The 13962-nt window shown below is 44.3% G+C and overlaps 2 protein-coding genes across 2 annotated transcripts in view; one reads left to right on the forward strand and one right to left on the reverse strand.

The window, feature by feature from the left end:
- Sh3d19 (SH3 domain containing 19) overlaps nucleotides 1-13962 on the reverse strand; it is a 154833-nt gene that overhangs the window by 123773 nt on the left and 17098 nt on the right. The gene's annotated exons all lie outside the window — the stretch shown is intronic.
- Prss48 (serine protease 48) lies at nucleotides 1701-9151 on the forward strand. The gene is made up of 6 exons (XM_052180245.1): nucleotides 1701-1743; nucleotides 3219-3263; nucleotides 3635-3797; nucleotides 5388-5647; nucleotides 6316-6482; nucleotides 8900-9151. The coding sequence occupies exons 1-6, from the start codon at nucleotides 1701-1703 to the stop codon at nucleotides 9149-9151; spliced, it is 930 nt and encodes a 309-aa protein (XP_052036205.1).

Genomic DNA, 13962 nt, shown 5'->3' on the forward strand with positions numbered 1-13962 from the left:
GTAAAACAAGGCAGAAGCTACCTGCTCTCCAGTCGGAGGCAAATGTCAAAGAAAGATCTGACTTTTCTTTTTTTTTGCTGTGCTTAGGGTAGAGTCCAGGGCCCTTCGTATGTGAACACTCTGCTATGCAGCTATTCCCAGCTGCCTGACCTTTTAAAAAGCCACATTCCCGGTTAAAATGGTCTGTGAACACCAGAAATTATCCGGAATAACCACAAAGGTGGTTGTGATTAAAACAAGTGTTTTTTTTTTCTTCAGAAAAAATTAAGATGAAAAGCAGGAAGCCACAGATTATAAGATGATAAAATCATAACAATTGGTACAAAGCCAGAGAGAATGTAAATCTCCAAGCCAGGATGTAAAGAATCCATGGAAGCCTGCAGCAAGCTAGCGAGGTAACGGTGAAGATGGCGGCTTATCTGACAGATACAACGGAAGACAAGTGAATCTGGAAAACCTGGCAAAAAAGTAGTAGGGCCGTCAGTAAGCAAAACATGGGGACAATTTTTTTTCCAAATATTTATTTCTAAACATGTCTTTTAAATCTTTTAAATGTAGTTATTTTAAATAAAGAAGTGGGTTGGACAGGGTGGGGCAGGTCTAAAAAGCTAACTAAGGAAGATCACATTTTTGATGCCAGCCTGGGTGGGACTCAGTCTCTCTCTCTCTCTCTCTCTCTCTCTCTCTCTCTCTCTCTCTCTCTCTCACACACACACACACACACACACGGTGCATGCATGGGAGGGGTCAGGCTGAAGGCAAATACACTAAAAAACTGCTGGTCTACCCCGACACATTTCCACGTCCTCTCCCCACTCCTTCTATTTGAGGAATGCGTACTTCAAAGATAATCCACAGCCAAGAGAACCCATGTCCTGGTAAGAACCGATCATCTGCACCAAATAAAGCCTCTTAGGAATTTAAGTTGAATGCAAGAAAGCTCTTGGGTAGGTGGTATGGACTGTAGTTGAGCCATTTTAATGTAAGAATGCCAGGAATCTTTGTGGAGACACTCAACAATCCTGCTTATAAGCTCTCAAGCTATCCAAACCCAAGTTCTCCCAGTTCTGGTCTCAAGCTATCCAAACCCAAGTTCTCCCAGTTCCGGTTTTCAAGGGCTGTCCTAGGTTAACTCCAGGCATCCTAGTAACAGCCCCTTCCTGGCTTTTCTCTCTCTCTCTCTCTCTCTCACACACACACACACACACACACAAGTGTTAACCCCAAGATCACACTACAATAAATGTCCCACGCATAGAGAACTGTCGTAGAGTTTATTTTCCAGAAAATCTGATTGTAAAAACAAACAGATTTAACTCAAGAGAATGGGTTAATTTCTTCTTTTCCTTTTCTTATTTTTTGACTAATCCTCAAATCCTGCCCACCTTCCAGTTTTGTGCTATGGACAGACAAGACCTTAATCCTTCCCAATACTCCCTACCCTCACCCTCAGCAAAAACAAAACAAAATGAAACAAAAAAACAAACAAAAAAACGACCTCCACCCAGTGGCTCCCCAGAGACAGTAGGGAGCGCTGCACGGTCCCACAGCTGCTCTGCTTAAATCCCTTGCAGTCTGGCCCAGGCGAAGGGGAAAACCCTGAGAGCGCCTCCTAGCGGGAAAAGCGGGTCCTGCCCCTTCCGCTTCCGCCAGGGGCCTGCATTCCGGAAGCCGGAAGTGCTGCACCTAAGGACAGAAGCATGGGCCCAGCTGGCCCCATGGTTCTGCTGCTGCTTTTGCTGGGTGAGGCCCAGGGCAGAGCCAAGAGGGGAGAAAAGCAGAGGTTTTGGCCACAAGAAGGCATCATAGGATAACGTATGGGAGTTAATTGTGAGTGGCATCATCCGAGAAACTCTTGGGAGGTTATTGCATACACGCCACCGTTATAATGTGCGTGGTTCGATAAAGCAGTAAACAAAACTACGGTCCTTGCTTTCTGGGGACATAATCAGTGCACGTACTGAAAATGTAAATTATAAAGCATATCAATGTGTAGTAATGTCACAAAAGGAAAAGGGCACCTAAAGTTCAGGGACAATGCAGACTTGTAATTCCAACACTCAGAAGATCTGTGGCAAGAAGATCATATATTTGAGGCCAGACTGGACTACATTTGGGAATTCTAGGCTGACCTAGCCTACATAACACAAAAAGAAAAAAAAAAAAGGTAACCAGTTAGTATAAAGTAGCCTCTCCAAGAGGAAACATTTGAGCACACTTGAAAGAAACTGGTAGGGCTCAGCTGGTGGAACACATGGCTAATGCGGTCCAGCCCCAGCAGCACAAGGGGTCTCCCAGGTACCATTCCAGGGACTCGCCTGGCTGGGGACATGAGGGAATGAGGAAAGGACAGACACACATACACAGACAGAAAATCTGAGGTTGGGTGACAGGAGCCACAGAAGCTCAGAGCCTCAGCCTGTTCATTACATACAGCTGAATAAAAAGGGGAGTTTATTACATACCCGTAAACAAGGAGGCAGGTCTGCCGTTGCTGGGGAGCATTCTTCAGGCCATAAACATGAAAGCTATGTGGGCATTTTCTGCCCAAACTATCAGCACCCACATATGAGCCAGAGGAAGGTTTGCCATCCCTCTGAGCCCTACCCCCAGAGGTGAGGGTCTCTGCCATTCTCCCACAGGTCTGAGGCTACTTGGTGTATTCCTATGTCAAAAAATGTATCACTGCTCAGGGCTATCGCCACTCCCTACTGAGAAGAAGACGTCATGGAAATGAGCAAGTTAGATAAGACCCAGGCCTGGGAAAACTGCACTCCAGGCAGAGGAAACCAGAGGCACTTCTGGCATGCTAAGTAGCTTGTTCAGTTAATTCTCGGGCCCACAACTGATTAAAACAAGGGCATGCTATCAGTAGCAAAGAGGTAAAAGGTAGCACAAAAGATACAAACGTTTTGTAAAATGACAGTTCAGTTAAAGAAAACAAAAATAAAGAGCCTATAAATTTCAAAAGCATCTCAGGGCACCACTGAATCACAAGTGAACATACTTGATGCCCTGATGATGACCTTGCATCACCAAGTAAAATGTAAACCTCAGTTGGCACAGGCAGGAAGATATATAATTATCAAGAGCCCTGCTCACTGGCAGATAATTCTAAGTTTTAGCCTTACCACCAATCTGGAAAGCTTTCTGTTCAGTGAATTTAATATAAGATGTGTTCTTCTGTATTAATGAATGATATGGTGTGTTTTCTGTAGGAGCTTACCAGGGTTCTTTTACCAAAAAGAAATACTTGCAATCAGGTGAGTAGTCCTCATGCTGACTTTCATGGTGGGCCTGAAACTGGAATTGGGGGGCTAGAGGCATGGCTTGGCAGTTAGGAAGGATCATGGGCTGCTCTTCCAGAGGTCCTGAGTTCAATTCCCAGCCCCCATATGGTGGCTTACAACTGTCTATAACTGTAGTTCCATGGGATGCCCTCTTCTGGTGTGCAGACAAAATAGTCATACAGATAGAGTATCTAAATAAAGAAGTCTTTTTAAAAATGGAATTGGGAAGGGTACGAAGTCTCAGGGAGGACTTAGATCCTAGAAAAGGATGAGATGGGAGTTTGGGGACAATAAGAAAATGGAGGAACTTCAATCTGCACAGTCCCCTGCTCTTCTTTGTCTAGTATGTGGACGACCTGTATACTCTGGACGCATTGTGGGCGGCCAAGGTGCTGCTTTGGGGCGCTGGCCCTGGCAGGTCAGCCTACGTTTTGGCCACACCCACATTTGTGGAGGTTCCCTCATCAGTGACCACTGGGTACTGACAGCAGCACACTGCATAAAAAAGTGAGTTGTAGCTGGGAGCTAACACGCAGAGGCTTCTGGGAAATGTTTGGATGGTGTCATGGGAACCAGGAGACCAGTGCCAGCATTCAGATCTGTGGGGAGCCCTACATCACCTTGGAGTGAATGGAACAGGGCAAAACAGTTCCCCTTCTTCGTGTCAGCTTACTTCTGAAATACAGGCCGGGGTTTGTCTTGAGCTTTTGGGATCACAAACATGATCTGAGCTTTCTCAGAGGCACTGTGTGAAAACAAGTTGCTGTGTGGTGAGTACCACATGACACTGGTTCCTCACAAAGACTCAAACTCAATAAGTGATCTGGAAACAGATTCAGTCAAGCCTGGGATGACTGCAAGCCCACTCTGACTGGAGCAGCTTGAGAGACCCTGAGATGGGGACAACAGTTAGGTCACATCTGACCCCTGACTCAAAGAATCTGAGACACGAGTGCATTTTCATTCATACCACACCACATTGTTGTAGCAACCAATTGTGCAACAACAGATAATTAATATGCACAAAAGTCAAAATAACAGGCTTTTTATTAACAACCATGAAAACCCAGGAAAATGTTGTAGTGACTTCAAAATGCCCAGGGAGAGTTTCTTCCAAGGCCAGAATTGTATAGTCAGCCAGGCAGTGGTGGCGCATACCTTTAATCCCAGCACTTGGGTGGAAGAGGCAGACAGATTTCTGAGTTCAAGGCCAGCCTGGTTTACAGTGTGAGTTCCAGGACAGCCAGGGCTATACAGAGAAATCCTGTCTCGAAAAACCAAAAAAAAAGAATAAATAAATAAATAAATAAAAACAGAATTGTATAGTCTACCCATATACTATGGATCAACAGGTTATAAACACAGACACTTACAAATATACTAATTCATAAAAATGTTACCACCCACATATGGGCAGGGAGGAACAGGAAAACATGGATCAAGACAGAATAGTAGTAGGCTGTAACACAAGAGAATTCTCAAAAAGATCATAAATATTATAAATGTAAGTCCAAAATGAAAGCAGCTGGAGTAGACCAGAACAAGAGGGCCAAGGGACACAATGGGGCGGGGTGGGGTGGGGCAGGGTGGGGTGGGTGCTCACAGACTCCCTGACAGGCCTGGACATACTGAGGAGTCTATATTTCTAGCATAGAGTTTGGGGACAAAATGATGGATCTGTGATGGGTATACAGAAAGCAGAATGAGGCTACGTTATTAACTTCAGGAAAAGCAAAGGGTCTGGTGAGAAATACAGTCGCAAGATGCAATCTAACCTGTAGTGCAGGAAGCTTACACAGTGATGAGAAGACATCAATCGAACCCTATGGGCTAGGAAGAGGAGCGACAACCAATCAGGGAGAGACTTGTCTCAATCGCTTTCTATGGCTGTAATAAAAACCAGGGGCCAAATCAGCACAGCGAGGAAAGGTTGGCTTCAGCTACAGGGGTAGCCCATCATGAAGTAAAGACAGGACAGAAACTGAAGGCAGCAACTGAAGCAGAGCCCACGGAGGAACCCTGCCTACTGGCTTGCAGCCTGTTCTGATCTTCTGTAGGCCAACACTCCATTGACTTTCCTCTATCTTTTCCTCTTAGGACCTGGTACAATTTTCTATACAGTGTGTGGCTTGGATCCATAGACAGAGAGCACTCAAGCACAGGCACAGAATACTACGTGTCCAGAATTGTCATCCCTGACAAACACCGCCATACAGATGGAGACATCGCCCTGCTGAAGCTGTCCTCCCGGGTCACCTTCACGTCTGTCATCCTGCCCATCTGCTTGCCCAATATCTCAAAGCAGCTGACAGTTCCAGCTTCTTGCTGGGTGACTGGATGGGGACGAAATCAGGAAGGTACAGGAGAGACGGGGAGAGGCAGGGTCTTGTGTAGCTCAGGCTAGCCTTAAATTTACTCAGTGGCCAGAGCTGGCCTTGAACTCATGCCCCTGTATCTTACCTTCCTGGAACTTAGGTGTCTACACCTGGCCCTAGCTAGTATTATTCAACTGGATCAAATCAATCTATGAGTTTTCAGATGGAATATCTTTTGACACTTATACGTTTATTGACTCCTGTGTCTTGCCTAGAGCCTGGTTATAACTGAAAGCAAATACTAACAATTTAAACACATAATTATCTCTCCTTCAGAGACTATTAAACATGACTTGATGTTTGGAGAGTCTAGCTTTGCTTGGTTTGGTGTATGTATGTTAATTTGTTGACAAAATTTATGTCAACACTTTTCCAGGTGAAGTAGAGATGGGACAGGATCTATCTGGAAGCAGAAAAATGAGAAAGAGTAATTTTAGAATAATTTAGATTACCTACATTTTGACTTAATCAGAAGTTATCTGAATATTCTTTATTTAGAATACTGGCACAAGTAAAAATCCTAAATCAGAAAGAATTCAAATTTATTATCATTTTTTGATTTAACCATTTCGGCCCTTTCCATAAACAAGGATGGCTGGAAGGTGGCTGATTCCAACTGTTAAATCTTTCATTCCTGTCTTCCTCTTCAGGCCAGTACCCTTCTACCCTCCAAGAAGTTGAAGTGCCCATCATTACCAGTGAGGCATGTGAAAAACTGTACAACCCAATTGGCTTCTTCCTCCCGGAGCTGGAGCGGGTCATCAAGGAAGACATGCTCTGTGCTGGTGAGACCCAGGGGAGGAAGGATAGCTGCAAGGTTAGTGTTCACTCTTGAGGCATTTCTACACTCCTTCCTTCCTTCCTTCCTTCCTTCCAGACATCAATGTGGATCTAAGTTGTTTTATCTGTAATTAGCAATAAATTACAACCCAAGAAATGATAGTTCTGACAATAATTCTTGAGTTATGCTGAACAAATCAACTGACCTATATCAATATTTAAATTTGTTTTATTTTTAAGATTATAGTTACATTATTCTCCCCTTTCATTTCCTCTCTCCAAGCTCTCTATATACCGATCCCTGATCTCTTTCAAATTCATAGCCTCCATTTTCATTTCATTGTTGTTATGCATATACAGTCATATATATGTATGTATATTTTCACAGAGTGAGTTTTCCAGGACAGCCAGGGCTACACAGAGAAACCCTGTTTCAGAGAGAGAGAGAGAGAGAGAGAGAGAGAGAGAGAGAGAGAGAGAGAGAGAGAGAAAGAATTGCTGAAGTAAACCAATGTAGCCATTTGTTACTACATTTTTTAAAACCTGTAATTTTTCATAAATATACTGAAGAAAACACACAATATCCCACTTTTTACTTTTCTTAAAAAATTATATGATGAAATATTATTATTTCAGGGCTAACCATTTGGTATTGGACAAACAATTGGTGTGCTCTTCCCCCGGGGAAGATCATCTCTCCCACTCTCAGCATTCCTTCCTTGCCTCAAGTTCTGTGTAGGGTATATTATTTCATCATATACTTTTCAGCTGTCATCTGGAGTCTCCTGATCAACTAACTGATCAGTCAGCCATCAGGGTTTGTGGGTGTTCCTCAGTGGTACATACAGACTTGCCAAGCATCCACCAGGCCTTGGGTTTGATTCCCAGCATCCTAAAAACAACCAACCAACCCAGCCACCGCTTGGACCCTTGTTCCATGCGGTATGTGTTATGTTGGTCTACGTGAATCCAGGCAACTGCCTCAACCCCTTTCACTTCTTTTTAGCATCTCTCCCTTTGCTTTCTAATTGTTGTAGTAGCTCTGAGCTCTGTTCCCTGATCTCAAGCCAGTAAGACTGTATGTTTCTATTTAAGTTCTTGCTACCAGATATGCTGAGGATGGGCCTGTTTTAGAGAAAACCACTTAAGGACAAAGTGCTATTCTTTTTCTTCCAAGGATTAACCCCAGTTTCTGTCTGCTTTTGACCTCTCTCCACAGCCTTCCTAGAGTTGGCTATTTTAATGTCATCCACAGCAGAGTTGCTATGAGATAAGCATCAAAGAACAGAACACACTTTAAGTGCACACAGAACATTCTCCAGAACAGACCTTGTTCGAGGCTCTAAGCCGAGCCTCAATCCAGTTAGGGGATTGAAATCATAAGCAAAGGAAGATCTCTAGTAACAACAGAATAACATTAGAGACAAATAACAGAAAAATATGGACAACTCAGCTCCATAGAAGTTGTTAACATATCTCTAAATAACCAATGAGTCAGAAAAAGAAATCACAATAAAATTAGGAAATAGCCACTTCATTAGTTAGAAATGAAATAAACGCATATCCTATGATTTGGTGCTAACACAGTGGTTAGAGAGAAACTCATAGTTGTAATGTCAGTTCTGTAAACAAGAATATCTCAAGTGGAGAACCTGATCTCCACATTAAGACATTGGGAGAGGGGCCTGGACGTACAAGGCCCAGACCTGCCCAGTCTCAGTCTGAGAACTGAAGAAAGAAGAGGCAAGGAAGGGAGCAGAGAGAAAGCCGCTGATGGGGGGTGGGGCGCACAGTACTGGGGTTGTGGGGAGGAAACCAGACCTGGAAAAAGAACAAAGAAAATGAGAATGGTATTACTGAAGCAGAGAAAAGAAAGAGAATATAAAAAAGTTAGCTACACTGAGAAAAGTAATAAGCTGATATTAAAACTCATATGGAAATTCAATAAACAGTCTTAAAAAGGAAGAACAAAGTCGGAAGACTCACACTGTCTTAGTCCAAAGCTTTCTACAAAGCGACAGTAATCAAAACTGAGTGGACAATCGTAGACCAGACACACAAAGAGAGCTGTGAACAACATTATATCGGAAAACCAATATGAAACAAAGAAACAAAACAGGAGACAAACTCCTAATGGCTGTCATTGTCACTCCACAGAAGAAACGAGCACTTAGAAAAAAAAGACAATCAAAAAGGGAGGGTGATATATTATACCGAGTTAGTCTTGCTCTGTAGTGAAAACCTTAACGGAAACATCACATTAATTTTGCTTTGTTTTCACGGTATATCAGCTGAACATCTAGAAATGGCTGATGTATACTTTTCACACTCTCTGATCCCAGAAGTTGAGAACTCCACAGCTGAGGGTCCAGTTCTAGTTCTGAAGACCTCCCTGACTGACCCTCCTCCCCGAGGGCTACTCACTGCTGAGCTCAGACTTTCTGTCTCCCTTAGGGCGATTCTGGAGGGCCTCTGTCGTGTCTCCTGGACGGCGTCTGGATGCAGATAGGTGTGATAAGCTGGGGTTTGGAATGTGGTAAGGATCTTCCTGGAGTCTACACCAACGTAACCTACTACCAAAAGTGGATCAGTGCCATTATCTCAAGAGCTCCGGGCTGGGGTGGTGACTGCATTCACATGACTTCCTGTTCCCTACTGTATTACTTTCTCTGGCTCTCCGGGATCCTCCTGAGCCTTTGGCCCTAGCATAATACCAAGACAACACAAGAGCTTGCTAGGGAACTAACTACCGTTGGGGTGTGTGGAGAACAAAGTCTTAGCAGAGAACTCAGGAGACAGAGGCTGGGGCGGATTCCTGGATGACTCGCTTTATGTGTTTGGTTCTTGGTTTTCTTATGTTTCAGTAGTTGGAATGCAAACAGCTAATAAATAAGGCTAGCTCTTCTGCACATGGTTTTGGGTGCTGTTGCTGTTGTTCCAGAATAATGTGTCTTATGAGGGAGGAAGGGTGCTTCCTATAAATAAGTAGTTGCGAATATGAGTTAAAAAAAAAATCAAGATGGTGTAAGGGAGGGCCCTGAAGGAACTCCACCAAGGTCTACTGTGAACCTTCGCTGCCTCGTGGACTTGCCTGTTCTGTATGTTTTGCCTCCTCTATCATTCTTTGTTCCCCTGATAAGATTCAGATCCCTGAATCTGTAACAAGAAGTGCATGGAAGTAGCTTAGCTCTTGTAACATTCTAGTCTGTGATTTATTACTAAAGATATTGTAAAGTGTGACAACACAGCCCCAGTGAGCAGAGGGCAGCAAGTATGAGGACAGCCTGGGTTACAAAGCAAGACCCTGTCTAAAAAATGCAAATCAATCAATCGAACAGATTGAGGCAATGAGCTGGAGCCCTGAGGCCTTAGGTGTAATTGATCCTAACCCACAGAGGTCCCAAGACTTTAAATGTCCAGACCAAGGAAAAGACCTCCGTGCTTAGACTGCAGGATCTTGGAGCTTAGTCCTGCATGGACCACAGCCATTATTTTAATCCATGAGTTTCTGGTGTATTTCATTTATACACCTTTGAGTCTTCCTTTCTCATTTGACTTGTTTATTGCCTCTGTGCCTTTTATGGTAAATCAACCGCCAAACCGACTTTTTTGGTATTTATTTAAGTACATTAGGTAGGAAGTGAGTATAAAGGCCAGACGCGGCACATGCTCATAATCCTAGCTTGGCGGAGGTGAAGGCTGGCGAGGTGGAAGGAAACAACCAGCAGCTCCATCTGACGCTTGTGATCTCACCTCAGCGCATGCACGCTTCTGATCTCACCTCAGCGCATGCACGCTTCTGATCTCACCTCAGCGCATGCACGCTTCTGATCTCACCTCAGCACATGCACGCTTCTGATCTCACCTCAGCACATGCACGCTTCTAATCTCACCTTAGCGTATGTGGTTACGGTGCCCTAACTGCTGTTTCCACGTAAGCTATGACTTTGTACCCAACTGCCCGGACTCTCCATAGCATTCACACCAGTGATTTAAAATGAAAATGCTTTCAATACCCGTCTCCCTATTTCTCCTGCTCACAGCAGTTCAAAGGCATCTTACTGTCCAGAGAATAAGGAGAAGAATCCTTCTCATGTCCACAGAGCCCTGAATCTGGCCCTGACCACCCTCTTCAGCCTCCTCCGATATCACTCTCCTTCCCCACGTGACATCCCGGCTCCACACCCTCCTCAGCACCCCACATCTCCCCGATGTCCTTGCTTGGTTAGTCCTCACCACGACTTCCAATCTCAAGCCACCCTTCCCTGACGCTCTTGGCGGCTCTCCTGACCACAACACATCTTTATAATAAATGTCTGCACAGCATATTAGAGCCTTCCTTCACAGAATCCAACACAGCAATAACCTAGCATTGCTTTATGTAGCTGTATAATTATTGTACCTGCCTTATCAAAATGTAAGGTCTACGAGAGTGAAGATTTTTGTTTTCTCTACACCTGTATCCCAGCCTTGCTAACTATCTGAATGAAATAAAGATGGAAAAACACCCAACTTACTTTTGTCTTCCCCAAATAACCTGTGAGGATTTGCGTACTCTGTTTAGTGAGACAGCGTGGACTCTGATATAATCCTTACACTCAGGATCCAAGGTGTTAAAGGATGAAGGGGGAAATGGTGTTGCTCCCACCCCGACAACAGAGCAGAGGAGAGACCACTTAAAGCAGGTGAGCAGAAAGCTTTCCAGACAAGACCAGAAGCTAAGGCAGCTCTGGGTGGCACAGCCGAGAGAAAGGACAGAAACAGGAGGAAAGACAGACTACCGCCAAGGACCAGGATGGAACAGAGTCACAAGGCAAAAAGGATACAGGTCAAGACCACCAAACTCCTGCTTCCTCACAGCACAGTGTGAGGAAGTGCCTGCCCCACAGCACAGCACAGCATCTGGCAAAATTATTCTCATGAACCAGGAACAAATAGGTTGCAGGTGCAAAGAAGGCTATCAAAGGATCTGTCACATGATGGGCGGCGCAGGGATGGAGCCTGACAGAATGGAGGCCGGGCATCTGGCCTAAGAGATACACACCCAGTCCTGGACGACAGAGCAGATTCTTCCCCTGGGGAAATCTGAAATGTGTCAGCCAGCGTGTATTCAACAGTATCAAGTGCACACCGTGTAACAGGCACATAAACAGCAGAACCTGCAGCACACTAAGCCTGCCTTCAAGGAGTTTCCAGCCTAGAGAGGGAGTGACAATATCCAACTAAAGCCATGTACAAGGAAGTCTGATGGAGAAAAATAAAACCAAAGAGGCAGCAGGTAAGAGACAGGATTCCACCTGACAGGTGTTGTTTGCCTTCTCCTGTTTCTTGTCTGCTTCGCCCTTACAGCAAGAGCCCGTCTACAGCTTGCTTTTTACACAGAATTAAAACCCAGCAGTAAGATACCCAGCAGGCTCTTCAGCCCGTTTCCACCTCACGGCCTTATTGTGTCTGCCCTCCATACCTAAAATACCCTTCCTTTGTACATCTCAATGCACTTATTTCTGTCTACTGCTCAGAAAAGGAAGCAAAGAATACCAACAAAATGCATTACAGCACCATAGGGAATGGTTTTTAAAATCAGGGCTTAAGGTGTGGCTTGGTGGTAGAACACTTGCTATGATAATCAAAGCCCTGGGTCCGATCTCCAACACCAGGAGAGAGAAATTAACAGGCAAGGGGTGGATTGCATAGTGCCTGAGTTATCTCTCATTAAGGAAAGAACAGGTTACTTCATCTTCTGCTTAATTTAAATATCGACTTCTCTATGATATATTTGGGGCTTGCTAAAGATCTGAACAGTACTTGTGATTGTATTTCAAAACAAGGCTCAAAGTAATTCTACACATTTTCTGTTTCAGTTGCTAAAACACAAAATGGAAAGTATAACCCAAAATGTAGGATATGAAACTTGTTAATACATTACTGAAGGGGGAAAAAAATCAATAGACATTTGCATTCACAAAACTGAAATGTGAAGCAGTTACAGGCGACTCACGCGGTCATCGCCGGACGGAGCGAAGGACATTAACAAGGGCGTCTTCAGTCTCCACCCTGGGGGGCTCAATATAGCACTTCTGATCTAAAATCAATTTTAATTTGCAGAATATGTTACTTCTTGGAGTATCTCATTTTCATGTGTTCTACCTTTCATTTTCAGATGTCTTGAGAAATTCTGATTAAGGTAGGATCTTAACAAATAAAAATTGCTGAAAATATCGTCAAAGTAAGGGGGGGGGCAAGTGTATAGATCATGATATCCTGACTTTTTTTTCCTTTGTTACCAAGTTTGTCAGGTAATGGCCTGGTTTCCCCTCAATCTCATTAGGCTAGAGTTGTCCTCTCAGGTGTGGGGACACACGGAACAGGACTGGAAGCCTGCACAGCTTTGGTTTCAGGGGTGGCACCCCACGTTTTCAGGTGTCTCACTTCGTCGATGCTACTGCAATCTCCCCAACTACTCGGACAAAATAACGTTTATTTACACAATAGAAATGACCCATCTGCAACTTCTTAAAACATACTCTTTCTTCAGGAAGGGGAGAGGGAGACTCAGCTAATCCGAGCTCAGTTTCATTCTCTATCTCCAAAGATGGAGAGGAAATACTCAATCAGATGAACAAAAAAAGACTAAAGTCTTTAATGGAGATCCTAATTGCCTTTCAAGATAATTATCTTTAACCTACATGAAGCCTCTCCAGTGTCTTCTCTGATGTAAGAGTTCACTTCCATCTCCACATGGCTGAAGGGAGGTAACTGAGATCTAGTCATGTGGCACAATGTATGCCACTGTGACACGTAGCCCACACAGTATTGCACTGTAATTAACTCAGAACATCCAAGAGTGAAAGGGAGGGGCAGGGAGCCAGCCTGGGGATCCAGGATGCTTAAGACATCCATTCGAAACTTAGTGGAAACTAATGACGAGGATAAAACTGGATACAACTGGGTGGTGGCAACAAGACATTTGCTCAGCTTTGGACATGATCTGGAAGCAAGTTGGTTTAGGACAGGGAGACAGAAGGATGGGAAAGAGAGAAGAGAAATTAAGAAGGGCCAGGCTCACAGGTCACCAGTCTCATGGTGATTGTACCAGTAAGTGAAATGAGGAAGGAGGAAGAGGAGGATGTGTTGTGCTATCAGAGTAGGTGATGGGATGAATAATGCCTCCAGCACAGATCCCAATGTCCTAATCCCCACAGCCTGTCAGTGTGTCTTCATACACAGTTAAAGGGCGTGCACATAAGATCACTTGGATTCTGTAGGTAACCCTAAGTAATGACATGGCTTATTGACACAGTTAAGGCAGGAGAATCTCAGAGATGTTCATAAGACATGGTGACCCAGAAGATGTAGTGGTGACGCACAAGAACTAGAGAAGCAAAGGTACTGCACTGGGGATGAAGCAATGGACCATGGGCCAACGAATATACTTGGCTTCTATTGTACAACTAATCCTGGCATTGTGGAGGCAGAGGCAGGAGGTTCTCCATGACTTGCAGGCCAGGCTGGTCTAC

Source organism: Apodemus sylvaticus, chromosome 4, assembly GCF_947179515.1.
Source record: "Apodemus sylvaticus chromosome 4, mApoSyl1.1, whole genome shotgun sequence".
Classification (NCBI taxonomy): domain Eukaryota; kingdom Metazoa; phylum Chordata; class Mammalia; order Rodentia; family Muridae; genus Apodemus; species Apodemus sylvaticus.